Below are 19,604 nucleotides of genomic sequence, written 5' to 3' on the forward strand. Positions count from 1 at the left end.
TCTACTATTTCTCTTTTGCCTCAGTTTTCCTTATTTCACAAAATAGTAAATTGTTTATTTAGTTGTTAAATCCAGAAATCTGGAATGTATTCTTAACTTCTATCCTGAGCAACAGGGAGAAAACCTGTCTCTACTAAAAATACAAAATTAGCCAGGTGTGGTGGCACATGCCTGTAATCTCAGCTACTCGGGAGGCTGAGGCAGGAGAATCACTTGAACCCAGGAGGCGGAGGTTGCAGTGAGCCAAGATCGTGCCATTGCACTCTAGCCTGGGCAACAAGAGCGAAATGCCGTCTCAACAAAACCCAAAAAACCCCAAAAGACTTCTATCTTTTTTTATCCCTTACATCTAATTCATAAGCACATCCTTTTGTTCTACCTACAACGTATGTATTTCATCTGTCCACTTATCTCTGTCTCTATTTTAGTCCAGACCATCATCACTTTTCTTCCAGATGATGGTAATAGCACATTCCACGCTCAACTGTGCCTCTTTCCAATCCGTGCCTGATATTATAACTAGGAGCATTTGTTTAAGATGTAAATCAAGTTATTTTTCTCCCTTCTACATCCTCCAGTGCATCTAGAGTTAGCTCCAGATTCCTTACCATGACCTCTAAGGCTGTGTGTGATCTGGCCTCCGCCTTCCTCTGCCTCCTCGTCGCATGTCACTCTGTCTTTGGCTCTTGTGCTCTGGTAAAACAAGCCTTTTTTTGTCCCTAGAATAGGTTGGTCTTTTTCCTGAATGCCTTTGGCTTCTTTGGTCTGTCTTTCGGGGAAGCACTTGCTCTGGCTTGTCATGTTTCTGGTGCCTTCTTTTCCTGAAGATCTCACCTTAAATCCCGTCTCCTTAGAAAATTCTTCCTGCTCTAATAAGATTTCCTACTGGTTTGTTTCTGTCTTAGTGCTTAACACAGTTTGGGGTTGCTTTTCTTTATTTATTTACTTGATTTGGTAGAAAGCTTTGTGAGAGCAGGGACCTTATTTCCATCTGGTGGTAGGTGCTCAATAAACAGATGTTGCATGAAAAAAAATGTATGGAAGAATACTGGTGTTGCCCTGTCTATCATATGAATGGTAATTACTGAATGAAGACAGAGAAGGAAGGTATCTTAACAATGGTGGGCAGCACAATACAGGGAGGACAGGTTAATGTGTTGATCATGTCTGACTCTTTCTTCAAGACAGCCTAAAACTAGGAAGGGACAAATCAGATCAAACGTTACAGAGGTAAATGTAAAATCCCGTGATTTGGTTACAAATAAATCAGTTGCATTATACAGAATCAGGAAACCCAGCCTGACACCGATTCACATGCCAAGTTCTAAGGAAAGTGGTAGCCGAAAAGCTAATGCAGCTCTAACCTACATTAATCATTCCATGTATTTCTGTATTAGGGGAGGGAATTGGCTCTCCTGCAGTGACACCAGTAGAATTATTAGAACTTTCTAGAATTGCAAGGTAGTAACACCTCATTCATCCATCCACGAATCCATTTATTCATTCTTTTACCATTTACTGAGTAAATTCTGGACACTCGTATTATAGTCATGAGCAAAATTGCCATGGCTTTTGTGTTCATGGAACTTAATGTCTAACTCCTGAAGAGAAGTGGGTTCTCTTTTTGTGAAAGTGTTAAGCAGAAACCAGTTTGTCATTTATTGAGAGATAATGCATTCTCGTGGTTAAGAACTCATGCCCTGGAAGCCAGGGGTTGGTGTCCAGGGGCTTTAAATTCCAGCTCCAATATTTGCCAGCTGTGTGACTTTGGGCAAATTAATGTCTTTGGTCAAATTAATGTCTCTGTGTTTCAGTGGTCTCATCTATAAACTGGAGATAATAATGCTATGCATAGAGTTAAAATGAGCTAATGCACACAAATAGCTTACAACAGTACCTGGTACATAGTACGCACTTAATAAATATTTTAGATAATAAGCAGTTAATAAAATGGTGTTGAGATTTAGGGTGAGAAAAAGTGGTCACAGAGTAATCCTGGTGTATCAGGACCCACATTATTATTTTTTTGTTTTTTATTAAAGAATGTTAGTAATTTGAGCTTGAACTTAAAATCTTGAGTGCAGAGTTTGATGACATTTGTTTTATTTGGTTTTCTGTTTTGGGCTAGGAAGATGTGACTCCTATTTAGAAATAACCACCAGGTAGTCCCCCCACAACTCCCCAAATGCTTACAAAGAAACACACCTTTGGAAATAATACAGTTATAACTGTACATCAACGTCTGTTTTTGCTTTGATTTTGTTTTAGTGGCAGCTGAAATATCCTAAACTAATTCTCCGAGAAGCCAGCAGTGTATCTGAGGAGCTCCATAAAGAGGTTCAAGAAGCCTTTCTCACACTGCACAAGCATGGCTGCTTATTTCGGGACCTGGTTAGGATCCAAGGCAAAGATCTGCTCACTCCGGTATCTCGCATCCTCATTGGTAATCCAGGCTGCACCTACAAGTACCTGAACACCAGGCTCTTTACGGTCCCCTGGCCAGTGAAAGGGTCTAATATAAAACACACCGAGGCTGAAATAGCCGCTGCTTGTGAGACCTTCCTCAAGCTCAATGACTACCTGCAGATAGAAACCATCCAGGCTTTGGAAGAACTTGCTGCCAAAGAGAAGGCTAATGAGGATGCTGTGCCATTGTGTATGTCTGCAGATTTCCCCAGGGTTGGGATGGGGTCATCCTACAATGGACAAGATGAAGTGGACATTAAGAGCAGAGCAGCATACAACGTAACTTTGCTGAATTTCATGGATCCTCAGAAAATGCCATACCTGAAAGAGGAACCTTATTTTGGCATGGGGAAAATGGCAGTGAGCTGGCATCATGATGAAAATCTGGTGGACAGGTCAGCGGTGGCAGTGTACAGTTATAGCTGTGAAGGTACAGTCTGCTCTTGGAAAAAGCAGCCCTGTATGTAATAATATGACCCGAGTTGTTTAGGCTCTGGAGATACACATGCATATACATGAACATGTTTGTATGTGTGCTTGCATGTGTATATGCACATGCGTGTGTGTGTATCATGTGTCCTTTTTAGTCTTGTCACACCTGTATGTCTGCAGAATATGCCTCTTTCTCATCTAGCCATGCTAGCTGGCTTATTGTTATACTGTACTCAGAATATTTTCACACGTAAGCACTACTGTCATTTGTCTCTCGTGTGCCCAGGAGAGCAGCCTCTTGGTTTCATACAGCCAACTGTCTTTCTCTACATCTCAGAGGAGATTGTACAGTTGCTATAATTAACTTGCTGATAAAGAGCTGGGAAAACAAAAATCTGTCAAATCTTTCCAGGTTCCCACAGGTGCACATTTCCAGACTTGCCAAAATATTTTATTATGGTTGACATCACTATCTTGATGGGTGTGATTTGTCAAATATGGGCTTGTTCTTGGCTTCATATAGTTTGTAACTACTGTCCTTCCTTGCCAGAAGCAGTTGAGGTAGGTTTTGTAAGCAGACTGTCCTCTATTTTCAGGAAACTCCCTAGCCCTCTACCCAATTCTGCAGTTTTCGACCTTGTTGGGTGGCTGTGGTAGACTTGTTCTTGCATTTTTTGATATATAATCCCCTTGAAACAGAGATCATAGGCCACCTCTTAGTAGCCCACCCAAATTTCTCTTCTTCTTTTATTGTTTCTCTGTGTTTATGGCCCTCATTTTTCCTTAGAATAGAATTACAAAAATGGTAGTTGAACAGATTGAGGAGAGCATGACTCTGTTGACTTTCTTTTGTGCCTGATTATTTGGCAAAGGGATACAAGACATAGTATCAGCTCTCCTGCCTGATTTACTGGAAGATGTTTGGAAAACCAGAATTCTGGATATCCCATCAGGGAATGACTGGAACTTTCCAGGGTCATTATTTTCTGACAACTCTAGTTATTTGATTGGATTTTTGTTTGTTGTTGTTATTTGTTTACTAAAATGACTGTTTTGGAAAAGAGATTCAAGAAAAAAAAGATCTTTAAAGTACTCTTTAAATTTCTTACAATTTCCCAGTCTCAAAAATTTCCTCAGAACTACTAATATTTTTTCTAACTTTACCTTATGTCTTCAGTCTGAAACAAGGAACTAGTTTAGCGTTTGGAAATTTCACCACTTTCCCTGGCATCTCAAATAATGATGCTGACCTAAGAAAATCGCTTGAAGGGATTTAATGCTGTCCTAATGGAAAGAACTGAGATCCTCTGATCTTTAATAAGGACTTGCCAGGGATTTAAGAACTATCACATCCAAGAACTCTGATGTGAACGAACAATGGAGTTAGTTTCTTTCTTAAGGAGACAACTCTCCAAACCTGAAGCAGTGGTATGTGATAGTACAAAGCTCTACAAAGATGTCTTTGTGCTCCCAGTTACTCTCAGCCCTCCAGTTTAATAGTCCTATTGTACTCCCTTCGGCGTGGGTGATCAAGTAGTTTTTGAAACCTAGAATATCTTTCAGAAAGGAATTTAAATGTCTAATGAATAGTTTCTATGCTCAGGAGTAATTAAGACTGATAAAGTATACAAATATAAATTACATATAAATATAGAAATGTTGGTACTTAACGAGGGAACTGTAGAATTTGAATCTGTAAGAGTGGTGTGCAAACTCCTTTGTTCTCTTAAACCCAGGAATTCTCAGAATTCCATCTAATAATAATAGCAATACTGGGAATGCTCATTTATTGAGCACCTACTATGTGCTATGTGCTGTTATAAGCATTTTACATGCATTAACTCATTTTATCTTCCCAACAATTCAAAGAACAAAATAGTAATGAAGTACTATTGCTATCCTCATTTTACAGATGAGGAAACTGAGTCACAGAAGGTTGATTAACTTGTTCATGGTGATGCAGCAAGTAATTAGCAGAGTTAGGATTTGAGCACAAATATCCAGGCTTCAGAATCTTAACACCTAAGGCTATGTGCGTTATGAGCAGGTGTTTCTTATCCCAGCAGTGTAGCCATCTCAGGGATTTTATTATTTTACTTTTTAAATTTTTTGAGACAGAGTCTTGCTCTATCTCCCAGGCTGGAGTGCAGTGGCACGATCTCGACTCACTGCAACCTCTGCCTCCTGGGTTCAAGTGATTCTCCTGCCTCAGCTTCCCGAATAGCTGGGATTACAGGCATGCACCACTACTCCCAGCTAATTTTTTGTAATTTTAGTAGAGACGGGGTTTCACCATGCTAGCCAGGCTGGTCTCGAACTCCTGACCTTGTGATCTGCATGCCTCGGTCTCCCAAAGTGCTGAGATTACAGGTGTGAGCCACCGTGCCCGGCCAGGGACTTGGGTTTTTAAAATGTCCACCTTCTGGAAAGGTTAAGGGGACGTTCCACTTGCTTTTTCTTGCAGGTCCTGGTGTCTTCCTTTCTCCAGCTTTACTTCTCACCCACGTCTGCTGTAGCTTTCTAGCATATACTCTCAGATGATTGGAATGCATCAGATTATCTTATTTGATGAAACAGAACCTTTCTGTAGGTGTCTGGCTGTGTGTCAGACGGTGTACAAAGCATGTGGCTCTGGGTCAGATGGTGTACAAAGCATGTGCCTTGAAACTCTGTGGTGGGCGCATGTCTTCTAAGTGACAAGTGATATCTGTTTAGTTTTCTGGTCTTATAATCCTTGGCAGAATGCCAGAACTATGGCAAAGGTGGACTTGAAGAGAATCATTTGGTTTAAAACCTTGGTTGAGATTGAGAAGGGCTTAAGGAGGTCACAGAGAGTGGACACTTCAGAGAATTGTATTTTTTTCTGTGTCCTTGAACTTGTTTGTCAATGAGCTGTTCTAGACAGTATGGGAACTCCAAAGGTAAATCAATGGCTTTCTCACTTTGAGGTAATAGGTGAGGTTAGGTGGGCGCTCGTGATTATAATTATGAAATGATTAAACATTAGGTTTGAAAGAGACTTTTGAAATCACTTGATTCTAGCCTCTCATTTTACAAATGAAAACACCGAGAAGGGAAGTGGCTTGGCCAAGGTCACATTGCTACTTAGTGACAAGAGCAGGGATTTAAGTTGGAAAGTGTTCCTTGCCACTGGAGAGGTTCACGTAAAATGCATTGGGAATTCAGATACAGAAGTGATTGCTTCCTGCTGAAATTAAATTCAGTTGAAGCTTAAGATCTTTCAAGACTCTGCTCTCAATACCTTTTCCCAGAGAAATCTTCCTGTAGATTTATAATGAGCCAGTCATCCCTCTTTGGTTTATTTTCATGAGTAGAGGTCATTGAGAAGTAATTTGTATAGGATACGTGTAATTATATACTAAATTCATTGGCTTTCACATGCCGTTCTAGTTAATAGATATCTCCAGTAGGAAGATTGAAATGGTACAATTTTTAATCAGGAATGGCTTCAGGGAACCATATGTAAATAGGCAGAATATTTGATTTTCCTATTCCAGCTTTGCTGGCAATTGCTTGTTACTCCTAGCTATAAAAAATGAACTTTAGCGGGGAAGGCATTAAAAACCCAGTGTTTAATATGGTCCAGCACCTTGTTCTTTGACTGGAACACCTTCAGAAACATCACTTAGATCAACAGTAACTATTGGCTATCATTTTTGTTTCTTTGTTTGGAAGGAAACATTTTCTGTGGAATTGTCTTTCTAGAAAGAAAAGCAATTCTTAAGATTTTAAACTAGTGCCAAGTATTGCATATTCTTGACATTATTTTCCAGACCTCCCACAAAGAGCCAGGAAGGCAGCTGGGTGCGGAGGCTCACGACTGTAATCCCAGCACTTTGGGAGGCCAAGGCAGGTGGATCACAAGGTCAGGAGTTCAAGACCAGCCTGGCCAACATGGTGAAATCCTGTCTCTACTAGAAATACAAAAATTAGCCGGGCGTGGTGGTGCACACCTGTAGTCCCAGCTACTCGGGAGGCTGAGGCAGTAGAATTGCTTGAACCTGGGAGGCAGAGGTTGCAGTGAGCTGAGATCGTGCCACTGTACTCCAGCCTGGGCGACAGAGCGAGATTCCGTCTCAAAACAAACAAACAAACAAACAAGTATCCAAAACCCAGGAAGGCTCACAAAAGGAAGAAACCGATCCATGTTTCCTGTTGAGCATGTGATAGGCTGGAAAGTAGAGACTTCGCAATAATGTTCTTGGAATTCTAGGATTTCCATTCATGTCTTTGATTTGGGAAAAACTGCATCCCCTTAAGGATGGAAATTTGTTCCCATAATTCTTGAATCTCTATTTTAACATGACTTGCTCTATATTTCTCAGCTCATCACTGAGACCATGAAAAGCTAGTTTATAATTACAGCTTGGAGTTTTGGAGTATTCATAAAAACGCTGGAATGTTATCTTAGCTTCCCAGCATCCCTGTCTAAAATCTCAAAGCTTATTTGACCTAGCTTTGTTTATTGTATCATGCTGTGCCTTGTCAATGATTTTTGAAATCACTTATACTGCTCAGTAAAACTTGTTTGGTCTTATATGTCACATTTTTTGGGGTGACCAGCCAGTTATGTATTCATTTAACAATAAGGTCTCCCATGAAGAGCCAAGAAGGCTCACAAGAAGACCAAAGGGGGGAAAAAACTTATTTGATCTACAAAGTTACATTTTTTTCATGCCTATGCAATTATTTTTTCATTTAACAATAAGCGTCTACTATTTGCTAGTCAGTTGTCTAGATGCTGAGCATGTATCAGTGAACAAAACAGACAAAAATCCCTGCCCTCATCGAGCTCACATTCTAGCAAGGGAAAACAGAAAATAAAAGTAGATTGTGTAACAAGGGTGAGGGATCATCTTACAATTTTAGATAGGAGAGCCAGGCAAGGCCTTGTTGAGGGGGTAACATTTGAGCAGATTGGAAGGAGAGATTGAACCACTGAGAAATTTGAAGGGGCAGCACATAGGCGGGAAGATAGAACATGATTGGGATGTTTCAGAAGCAACAAGTGTGGATGGAATAGAGTGAGAGAAAAGGAAACGAAATGAAGACAAAGGGACAAGTAAATGGGTGGCAGAAGATAGGGCTTTGTCATGTTAGAATACAAAGTAGTAGGTTTGGATTTGGAGTGAGATGGGGAGCCACTGAGGAGTAGAAGAAGGGAAGCAACACCAGAAACAGGAGAGCTCACAGAGGTTACCAAAGTAATCCAGACTAGAGATATGATGGTCTAGATTAGAAGAGGCAGAGCAGGGGAGAAATGTGTAAATACAGTCCTATAACTTTTTACCAACAAAGAGAGTGGCAGTGTTTCAGCACCGGTGAGAAAGGATGACCAGCAGTGGCGTCTCCCATTTGTCAAGAGAAGGCTAAGCCTGTAAGAATGGCTACATTTTCTCCCCTCTGTGAATGGCTTTATTCGGGAATAACTGACGTACAATAAGCTATACATATTGAACATTTATAGGTTTATAAGTTTCAACACACCTGTGAAACTATCCCCACTATCAAGATAATGAACATACCCATTATTTCAGAAGTTTCCTTGTGCCCCTTTGCAATTCCTCTTCCTGACAGATGTTTTCTTTTTTTATTGTTTTTTATTTGTTTGTGGAGACTGGGTCTCAATATGTTTCCCAGGCTGGTCTTGAAATCCTGGCCTGAAGAGATCCTCCTTGCTGAGCCTCCCAAAGAGCTGGAATTACAGGTGCGAGCCACTGCGTCAGCCTGGATTTGTTTTCTGTCACTAGATGAGTTGGCATTTTCTAGAATTTTAACCGATAGAATTATATATGTGCACGATTCTTTAACTTAGCATAGTTATTTTGAGATTCATCCATGTTGTTATGTGTATCAGTAGCTCATTCCCTTGTATCCTTTTTTATTTCAATAAAATATACATAAAATTAAGCATTATAACCATATTAACTGTACAGTTGAGTGGCATTAAGCATCATGCTACACTGAATCTCTGTACCCATTTAAACAATTACTCCCCATTTCTCCTTTCCCCACTTCCTGGTAACCACTGTTCTGCTTTCTGTCTGTATTATATTTCACTATTCTAGGTACCTCATATAAGTGGAATCATACAATATTTGACCTTTTGTCTCTAGATTATTGATATGGTTTGGCTGTGTCCCTGGCCAAATATCAACTTGAATTGTATCTCCCAGAATTCCCACATGTTGTGGGAGGGACCAAGGAGGAAGTGGTTGAATCATGAGGCTGGTCTTTCCCGTGTTATTCTCATGATAGTGAGTAAGTCTCACGAGATCTGGTGGGTTCATCAGGGGTTTCTGCTTTTGCTTCGTCCTCATTTTCTCTTGCCACTGCCATGTAAGAAGTGCCTTTTGCCTCCTGCCATGATTCAGAGGCCTCCCAGCCATGTGGTACTGTAAGTCCAGTTAATCCTCTTTTTGTTTCTAGTTTCGGATGTCTTTATGAGCAGCATGAAAACGAACTAATACAATCATTTTACTTAACATAGTGTCCTCAAGATTCATCCATTTTATGGCATGTATCAGAATTAAATTCCTTTTTAAAGATGAATAATATTCCATTGTATGAATATACCACATTCTGTTGATTGTTTCATCCATCGGCTATTCATAATAGCCATCTTTTGGCTATGGTGGATAAAGTTGCTGTGAACAAATATCTCTGTATACAAATATCTGTGTGAGTCTCTGCTTTCAGTACTTTTGTGTATATACTTTTTTTGTGTATATACTTTTGTGTATGTACTTTTGTGTAGGATTGCTGGATCAAATGATAGGTCTATGTTGACATTTTTGAGGAACTGCTATACTGTTTTCTACAGCAACTGAACTGTTTTACATTCTCACTGGCAATGCACAAGGGTTCTAATTCCTCCACATCTATGCCAACACTTACTGTTCCCTGTTTTTTGATAACAGCCATCATAATGGGTATGAAGTGGTATCTCCTTGTGGTTTTGATATGCACTTTCCTAGTGATTAATGATGTTGAACATCTTTTCATGTTCTTAGCCATTTATATATCTTCTTTGGAGACACGTCTATTCAAGTTGTTTGCCCATTTTTGAATTTGGCTGTTTTTTAGTTGTTGAGTTTTGTGAGTTCCTTATGTATTCTAGATATTAATTCCTTATCAGATAAATGACTTGGAATGTTTTCTTCAAGGATAGCTGAACTTTTTTTTTTTTTTTTTTTTTGAGATGGAGTCTCGCTCTGTTGCCCAGGCTGGAGTGCAGTGGCGCAATCTTGGCTCACTGCAAGCTCCACCTCCCGGGTTCACGCCATTCTCCTGTCTCAGCCTCCCGAGTAGCTGGGACTACAGGTGCCCGCCACCACGCCTGGCTTATTTTTTGTATTTTTAGTAGAGACGGGGTTTCACCGTGTTAGCCAGGATGGTCTCGATCTCCTGACCTTGTGATCCACCCGCCTCGGCCTCCCAAAGTGCTGGGATTATAGGCATGAGCCACCGCGCCTGGCCTGAACTTTTAATGATATATTAATGTGATGAGCAAGGGATCAGAGAACAGTGGAATAGACTTTACTGTCCATAACATTGATTAGGCACTTAAATTCTATACTACTGAATGACATCATTCATATTGGTATTAATTAGCTATGGGACCTTAAGCAAGTTACTTAAATTATTTGTGACTCAGTTTTCTCATCTGTAAAATAGTGATCAGAGCTGTATCCACCTCAAGATTGTGAGAATTAAACACTTGTAAAGTGCCAAGAACATAACAGCAGTAATTAGCACATAGTAAGCATTCAATACTGTGTTATTTTTAGTTTTTATCAAAATTATTCATTCATATCATTTTTACAAGTCAAATATATTTATAAGATTTGTTAAGGAAGAAAAAGTAGGAGTTTTTACACCTTTTCTTCCCAGTTTCCTTTCCACAGGCAATCATTTCTACTCTTTTCTTTCAGGTAATGCTTTTGGTAGTTGATAACATACTTAGATTGTTTGGAACATTATATATTGGCTTCCTGATATGGAAGGTGAAGATTTACTTAGCTCTCTTCTTTCTCCCTGCCTGCCTACACATGTACATGCTTCTGATTCCCATTATAGATTTACTGTAATTTTGATTATATCACTATTCAGCCCTTATAGTTATCATATATATACATGAGAATGCCTTCCAGAACCTGTGATCTGTTATCCTTTTCTTTTCAACTTTTTTTCTTGCATTAATGGTAGTCTTGCTTTTTGCGTATTTGTATAGTTTTCTGTGTAGTTATGACTAATTAAATCCCTTGCTATCTACCACATCTCCTCTTCTCAAGAGCTTCAGAACCATCAGATATTCTGTCCGTTTCATTTTCTTGGAGCATTGTCTTCCAGAATCTTCTCGTCTGCTCCAATCTGGCGTTCTATGCCTGATGCATGGGGATCCCCTTCCGTGATCTCTTCATTGTAATCCAGCGGATTCCTTTACTTCTGTCTTTTGTGGACTCCTCACATTCCTGCATCCTGGCCTTCCTCTTTCCTGACTGTTTTCTTATTTTGGTGGAGCATGTCCTACAATGTTTTCTTCAGAAAGGATGCTTAGGAGGTAAATTTTTAAGACCTTAAATGTCTTCAATCATCTTTATTCCACCTTGGCATATGTAGATTCTTCCAGTATGAAAACCTTGTTAGGAAATAATATTTTTTTCAGAATCGTAGTGACATTGCATTACTGTCTTTTATCTTACAGTGTTCATGTTAAGAGTTCTGAATTTTTCTCCAGCTTTTATGTCGCTTTTTTTGTTGGATCTTTTTTTGAATGTTTTACAATTTCACAGTGATATTTTTCACTCATTTTACTGTCATTGTGTAGGGCTTTCAATCATGCCCTTCAATTGTTGGACATTTTCTTGAATTGCTTTGTTAGTTATTTCTTCTTCTGCAGTTTTCTCATCTCTTTGGAATGCATATGATTTAGTTAACTTTCTGGACTCTTCCTCTAGTTTTCTTGTTTATTACTTTATTTTCAATCTTTATGTTTGTTTTTTAGTCTAATATCTGGGAGATTTTCTTAACTTCCAACCTATTGATTTTTTGTTTTTTTTTGAGATGGAGTTTTGCTCTTGTTACCCAGGCTGGTGTGCAATGGCACAATCTCGGTTCACTGCAACCTCCACCTCCCAGGTTCGAGTTATTCTTCTGCCGCAGCCTCCTGAATAGCTGGGATTACAGGCGCGGGCCACCATGCCCAGCAAATTTTTGTATTTTTAGTAGAGACAAGGTTTCACCATATTGGCCAGGCTGGTCTCGAATTCCTGACTTCAGGTGATCCACCCGCCTCAGCCTCCCAAAGTGCTGAGATTACAGGCATGAGCCACTGCACCTGACCTGTCTATTGAATTTTCAGTATTGAAATATAACATATGTCATAAACATACAGCTTGAAAAATTGCCGTAAAGTAAACATATCTGTGTACCTAGCACCCTGGTCAAGAAATGAAACATATCAGCATCCTAGAAGTGCTGCCTTCTAGTGTCTGCTTCCCCACAACAGTAAACACTCTCCTGACTTCTAAGGCCATAAATAGTTTTATGTGTGTTTGAATTAGACTTGTAAACTTGTAAGCTCCTTAAAGATGTAATTTGTGTCTTCATCCTTCTTTGTATCTGCATATAGTGGCAAATGAGTATTTTTTGCCCCAAATCAGTGAAGTATTTGTTGTTCTTGAGGAGTTTGTACTATTCAGTTACATTGTGGCCACTGTTCAGTAACTCTTTGATTTCTGCAACTGCAGTCTCTGTTTAGTAGTAGGATTTTTTAGATAGCAAATAATAATTCCAGACCTAAAGAGGCTTAATTTAAAAAGGTAAGGAATTGTCTCACTTCATCCTAAGAACAGGGTTCTCACTGGCTTCAAGTGGACCTTGTTCCAACAGTAATGATGTGATCAGTTTCAAATTTCTTTCCCTCCCTCTTTTGGGCATTCTAAAGCTTGTGGCCGCCAAATGACTGCCCCTAGCTTTTCTGGCCACTCTCTCTTTTTCCTAAGCTTTGGGGAGGAGAGAAACTGGGTATTGGGTGTATACTTTGAACTCTGGATCAAGCTTTACCTGAAGCTAGATGAACAAATAATGACCCTCTTTTGATTAACGCAGTTCAGTTCTGGTTTCTGTGTTATTTACAATGTAAGGGTTTCCTGTGAGTCTCCACAACTCTCTTTATACCTTCCTGAGGTTGCCCAAGGAATTGAAACCTCTACTGTTAGAAGCTCTGGTTTGGAGAATATTGTTTGAGAAGTATCTCTGCTTCCTTACCTGAGTTTGTATTTTACTTCAGATAATATAGTGATTTTGAAGCTTTATCTAACGGCCCGCATAGCAGTTTTTCTCTCCTTTTCATACTTTCAATTTTTCTCCCAAGTCCATGAAACATGATGTAATGAGGTTCTCCTTTGTACTGTGAATATTTTTATCTTAAATTTTTTCCCCAAATGCTTAATCTGAAAGCTGACAGATTGATGTTGAAGGGCTTTAGATTTTTCTGTAAAGAGTTTTCACTATTTCACCTGAAATCCTAGAAAACTTATAATTAATTTTACAATTTATCTGTGTCAAGGGACTACGTTTGTCTTGAATTGCTTGTTTCGAGGCATCTGAGAGCAGCTTCTTGTTATAGATTCTGAGCTGGGAATGATTAGGTTTTTTTTTTTTCCCCACCGCTTCAGACTTTTCTAAATTCTCCATTTTTTCAGACCATTCATTGCTCCGTTGCTGAGAAGGAGTATGTGCTGTGTCAGCAGCAAGCTTTTCTTGCAGCCTATCAAGGAAAGCATTTCTAAACTCTAGAACTCTGGCAGGGAGGCTTCTCCTTGGCTAACCTTTCTTTCCTAGTGATGTAGTCCATCAGCTGTGTTTCCTAAATGCTCTCTGGCTTATACAGTGCCCATTTGTTACTACGTTGGGAACCTGTCTAGAAAAAGTGTAGTAATTATGCACGAAGAAGCTCGTACCTTCTAGAGAGATCATTCTGAAAACAGATCTGACTTGTGAAAAAGGCTTTAGTGTCTGTCGGTAGCCTCAGTGTAAGGTCTAGATTCTTTCCTATGGTTCATAAACCCATGTCCTGGTCTCCACCCACCTCTCCAGGCTCTTCTCTTGCAAGTCCATGTCATTCATGTGACACTCTTGCAGCCGGGAATTGATTGTGCTCTTATACATACACCATGCCATTTCCCTCCTAGAATGTGTCTTCCCTATGTCACACTTTCCCCTTTTGCCTTCTGTCTCCTTTCATTCTACAAAATGGATTTCCCGTCCCAGACGTGGGAATGTCAAAGATCAGCACTGGACAGATAAGGCATCATTAGACTCCATGGTACCAGCTGGCCATCTACAACTTGTGAGTTTCTCCTGCCTCAAGATCTGTGACATGGATAGCAAGGGACCAGCCTTTTAAAGCTCCTCTAGGTGTGGAGTTAAAGAAACAGAGGAAGTAATCACAAGAGTGGGAATCTTTTTTTTTTTTTTTTTGAGATGTTGTCCGATGGGGTTACCCAGGCTAGAGTGCCGTGGCACCATATAGGCTCACTGCAAACGACACAGACCAACCACCAAGCGATTCTCCTGCCTCAGCCTCCCGAGTAGCTGGGATTACAGGCATGTGCCACCACACCCGGCTAATTTTTGTATTTTTAGAAGAGATGGGATTTCACCATGTTGGCCAGGCTGGTCTTGAATTCCTGACTTTAAGTGGTCCGCCTGCCTCAGCCTCCCAAAGTGCTGGGATTACAAGTGTGAACCACCACACCAAGCTGAGAATCTTTTGTATCTTAGCCCTTGGCTAAGGAAATAGAAAGTAGAGAATAAGAAATAGGGCTATTTTTAACAAAAAATGAGCCAAGTGTGGTGGCACATGCCTGTAATCCCTACCACTCAGGAGGCGAGGCAGGAGAATCACTTGGACCTGGGAGGTGGAGGTTGCAGTGAGCCAAGATCGCGACACTGCACTCCAGCCTGGGCAACAGAGCGAGACTCTAGTCTCAAAAAAAAAGAAAGAAAGAAAGAGGGCTATTTAAATGTATGGTGATGATGAATATGTACTGAACCTATGAGGGAAGTTCTTGACATACACTATTATGTATGTTATTAAATATGGTACAGAATTTTTTGTGATATATTTTATTCGAGTATCACTGTAGTCTCTACTGTCATACTCTGGCTTCTGTCTTTGTTTCCTATAGAGCTGTGGTTATAATTAGAAATGTAAACAAAATATTTTGTCCTTTATTAAATAGAATTTTTTCTCAAAAACTAGCTGGCATAAAACATTGAATGGGTTAATTTTGGGGGGAAGTTTTGGACAATTTGAACTTGACTTTTAAACTTAACAGTCTTTTGTATTTTGTCACATCTTCTACTTATTTAACAGTTTGGTTAGTGGGAGCTGGGAGTGCACCAAACACACTGAGGTACTTAAAATCTTTCTAATTTTATTGAGGCTTAAAGGCAAGTAAGAACCTGTTGCCTCTGCTTGTTGCCAAAATAACATGGGGCAAGAGTAATCAGTTACAGTTGCTATAGGTAATTACAAGTTGATTTCACTGAGAAGTAAGAACACTATATTTAACAATAAAAGTTTATCAGATGTAAAACTTTCCTCCTCCCTACACAGCCTAAGGAAGGGAAAAACTCTCACGAAACTATCATTTTACTGAGCAGATTTCAAAGGTGTTGGATTTTTGGGAGACATCAAGAAAGACTAATTGCAATTATTGTCTCTAATTGTCTTTATTGATGCCAGCTTGAGTACCAGGATGAAAGTTAGAAGGGAAAGTAGTCAAGCAGACTGTTACCCTATAAAGATTCCCACTTATTAGACTGTCCACATGCAGTGGCATTAAAACTTCATAAAAACTGTTCCTTATAGTTTGAAAATTATTTTTTTTGAAGTCATTAAATTGGTTTTCTATTTATTTATTTATTTATTTATTTATTTATTTGAGATGGAGTCTCACTATGTCACCAGGTTGGAGTGCAGTGGCGCAATCTCGGCTCACTGCAACCTCCGCCTCCTGGGTTCAAGCGATTCTCCTGCATCAGCCTCCTGAGTAGCTGGGATTACAGGCACATGCCACCACACCCAGCTAATTTTTGCATTTTTAGTAGAGATGGGGTTTCACCATGTTGGCCAGGATGGTCTCAATCTCCTGACCTCGTGATCCACCTGCCTCGGCCTCCCAAAGTGCTGGGATTACAGGTGTGAGCCACCACACCTGGGCCTTTTTATTTCTTTTTCATTTTGTGTGGACTTCAATGGTAGAAGTTATAGTTGATTTGACCAGAAAGGGACATGTGAAAAATCTTCCTAAAATATTTCCTTTTTTTTTCTTGTGCTGTTTGCTATATCTGTAATCATTAGTGCCCCCCTAAAATGAAGCAGCCAAGTCTTGGGTTATCACAAATATAAACATAATTTTTATATCATATTCTTTTGCTAAGGTGATCTGGATATCAATTAATTTAACATTAATTATTATATTGTATGCTGTCATTACTCATGTTACATTATTAGGTATTAGTCACATTACATCATAGTTATTTTAGGCAGCATCAACTTCTTTACTAAAATATGCAGTAGACATCAGATCACAAATATCAAGACTTTTGAACAGGGGTTGGCAAATTTTTTTTGTAAAGGTCCAGAAATAAGTACTTTTGGCTTTGTGGGTCTTATAGTCTGTGTCTTATCTACTCAACCTTGCCGTCTGTGTGAAAGCAGCCATTTATGTAAATGAATGGGCATGACTGTGTTCTAGTTAAACTTTATTTTGCAAAAGCAGGTCATGGGACTGATTTGCCTGTGATCTCTGCAACCCAGCTCTTGAGCAAGGGTCACAGACTTTGCTATAGTTAGGCAGGTACCTCAAATGACTAAGGTGAAGTGGCTGTGGGGATGGCGACTAGCAAAGGTCACATCCTTGTCTAAAATGGGCAGCTACTTCTTCCCTAGAGCCACTTGTGACTGGCTCAGTGATACCAGATCTTGTAATTCAAGGGTAGCTGGGAATTTGGATTTTTCGGCAAAGTCCTTTTATCGGTTGGCAACTCATTTAGATTTGTTAAGGAAATATGGTTTAGGTCAAGCTACACACCTTTGTGAGTTCTTTTCTGGTCCACAAACTCTAGTTTAGCAAATTCTGGTATTTTCAAGTGTAACAATGTATTATGTATCAATAAGAAATGCCTGTAGAATGTCATCAGACATGGATAGCAACTATCTAGTGCTGGTGCTGCCACTCACTAACCCTTGTGGTGCCCATGACAGACATCAGTAATTGATCATAACACTCTTTCCTGCTGAGCTAAGAGAAAGTTTCAGATTTCTTCTCCACTCCACAACCAGCCAATCAGTCATATCCCTGATATAAAGGTATTTATCATTCCCATTCTAGAAGATTTCTAAAAAAATGTTTTTTTAATTAACCTAGGAAATGGCTTTGGACTTTTATTGTTATTCTTTTAAAAAAACCTAATTAAAAGATGTTCTTAATTAAAAAGTACTTGAGAAAACATGTATTAGAATGGCAGGTGTGAAAAAAGGTAAGATACTGTTAATATGGCAGTGTTAGATTTTAGACCAAACTTAGGGGAAAGAGTATCCAAAGTAAGATGTGTCCTTAAAAGTCATTTAGCAGCATTCCTTCCTTGCAGAGACCGTGAACTTGGCTTTCTGATTTGTTCATTTTCACCATGCCTAGTGCAAATTAATGTGAATGAATAGTTATAAAGGGGAGTTTCTTTTTTTTCCTTCCTTTCACTGCCTTTGACCCTTCTGCACAGTTGGCGGTAGAAGACGACATTCAGAATTTAGGGATTCTATGTGTGCCACCTGGGACGTGTGTATTTTTTAAATTGTTTATGTGATATGTACATGATACAGCCCAGGGAAAGCATGCTTTATTGTCCATTTTGAAAGCTTTGCATCTTTTTGTCTTTTTGCATTACTTCTTATTCTACCCTCTGCCAGTCTAAACACTGTTGTCTTTCAGGTTTGACCTTCTCTAAGAGTTCTGCTCTAGTTCTGTCATTGAACCTCTCTCTTCTCTAAACTTCTTTAGTACTGAGGACTGTACTAGTTTAGCAGCAATGCCATGCTTTCTTATGTCCTTTGGTTTTAAATTTGAGGCATTTTTGTTTTTTTCTTCCAAATTAACATTTTCTTTCCCTGCCATCTAGCACAAGGACTGTGAATGGTGTGAACTAAAAGAACATTTTGTTTAAGCAAGCCATAGTGTTCATTGAATGCCTTCTCTGTGCCAGTCGCTAGGGCTATAATTGTGGATGAAATAGAAAAACAGACTCTGCCCTGGAAGATGAGATTCTAGTACAGCAGTTTAAAGTCTGATGGAATTTCAATTTAAAATGTCCCCTTCATGGTAATCAGTGATGCACATTTACAGCTCCACTAAAAGGAAAAGCTCCAGTGGGGCATAGCTCTTTGTTTCAGTCACTGACATAACCCACATGCCTGGCGCAATGCCCAGTAAATAGTAAGTGCTCAATAAATAATTATTAAATTAACTTTTAAAAGTTTTTATGTAGAGTTATTCCTGCAGGGCTGTGATTATAGGCAAATCATAGTGTGTATATCTTCTACCTTTTTTAGTGTGTCTCCCACTCTTGTACCCCAGAAAGATTAGTCTTGAGTATCCTTCCAGAAATGTTGTATTCCAGTCTTGTGTATCCTTCCAGAAGTATTATAAATATTATATTGTTATCCTACCAGAAAAATCAGACTTGAGTATCCTTCCAGAAATATTATATGTGCTTGATATTTATTTATTTATTTATATGTATTTTGAGGCAGGGCCTCACTCTGTTGCCCAGAATGGAGTGCAGTGGTGCTATCACAACTCACTGCAGCCTTGACCTCCCAGGCTCCAGCAATCCTCCTACCTCAGCCTCCTGAGTAGCTGGAGCCACAGGCACGTGCCACCATGCCCTACTAATTTTTTTTACTTTTTGTAGAGATAGGGTTTCACCATGTTGTCCAGGCTGGCCTCGAACTTCTGAGCTCCAGCAGTCCTCCTGCCCTGGCCTCCGAAAGTGCTGGGATCACAGGTGTGAGCCACTGCACCCAGCCTGTACTTTGTTTTCTAGATGAGTATAGCCTATTTATTTTTTTCTCTGAAAATACATTAGATAGTTCCATATCTGTATATAGTCATATTATTTTTGGTGACTACATAGTATTTTATTGTCTGGAGGGATCATTATTTAACTAGAAACCTACTGATGAATATTTGAGTAATTTCTGATCTTTTGCTCTTACAAGCAATACTACAACAAATATACTTGCTCAACAGTCATTTTACAACCCCTGAATGTAGGACTTTTAGTATACATTTCTAAAAGTGTAATTTCTGTAAGAGTCAAAGAGCTTATGCAGTTGTAATTTTGATAGTATTGCCAAATTGTCCTCTACAGAGAGTATAAGTGTGCCATTTTACTGTACTCTTACTAACACTGTATTGTTTTCAAACTGATGTTTTCTGATTTGATAGGTGGAAAAGTTTATCTCTTTTGGCTTTAATATGCATTTCTTTAATGTGAATAAATTGGAACATATTTTTATATGTTTATGAGCTAGGCTTATTTCCTTTTATGTATTGTGTCTTTATAACATGCTCAGTTTTTAATTTGTCTATTGGCCTTTATCTTATTGATGT

At 39.3% G+C, this 19,604-nt stretch overlaps 1 protein-coding gene across 6 annotated transcripts in view; it reads left to right on the forward strand.

Annotated features, from left to right (window-relative positions):
* FTO (FTO alpha-ketoglutarate dependent dioxygenase) overlaps positions 1–19,604 on the forward strand; it is a 413,232-nt gene that overhangs the window by 121,497 nt on the left and 272,131 nt on the right. For 5 of the 6 annotated variants that reach the window (XM_032157363.1, XM_058440993.1, XM_058440995.1 and 2 more), the window contains one exon: positions 2,269–2,896. In XM_032157363.1, coding sequence (XP_032013254.1) covers positions 2,269–2,896 — 628 coding nt within the window. Of the gene's footprint in view, positions 1–2,268; positions 2,927–19,604 lie in introns of all 6 variants that reach the window. The other variant, XM_032157362.1, reaches the window with a different exon arrangement.

This window comes from Hylobates moloch, unplaced genomic scaffold (assembly GCF_009828535.3).
Source record: "Hylobates moloch isolate HMO894 unplaced genomic scaffold, HMol_V3 SCAFFOLD_6, whole genome shotgun sequence".
NCBI lineage: Eukaryota > Metazoa > Chordata > Mammalia > Primates > Hylobatidae > Hylobates > Hylobates moloch.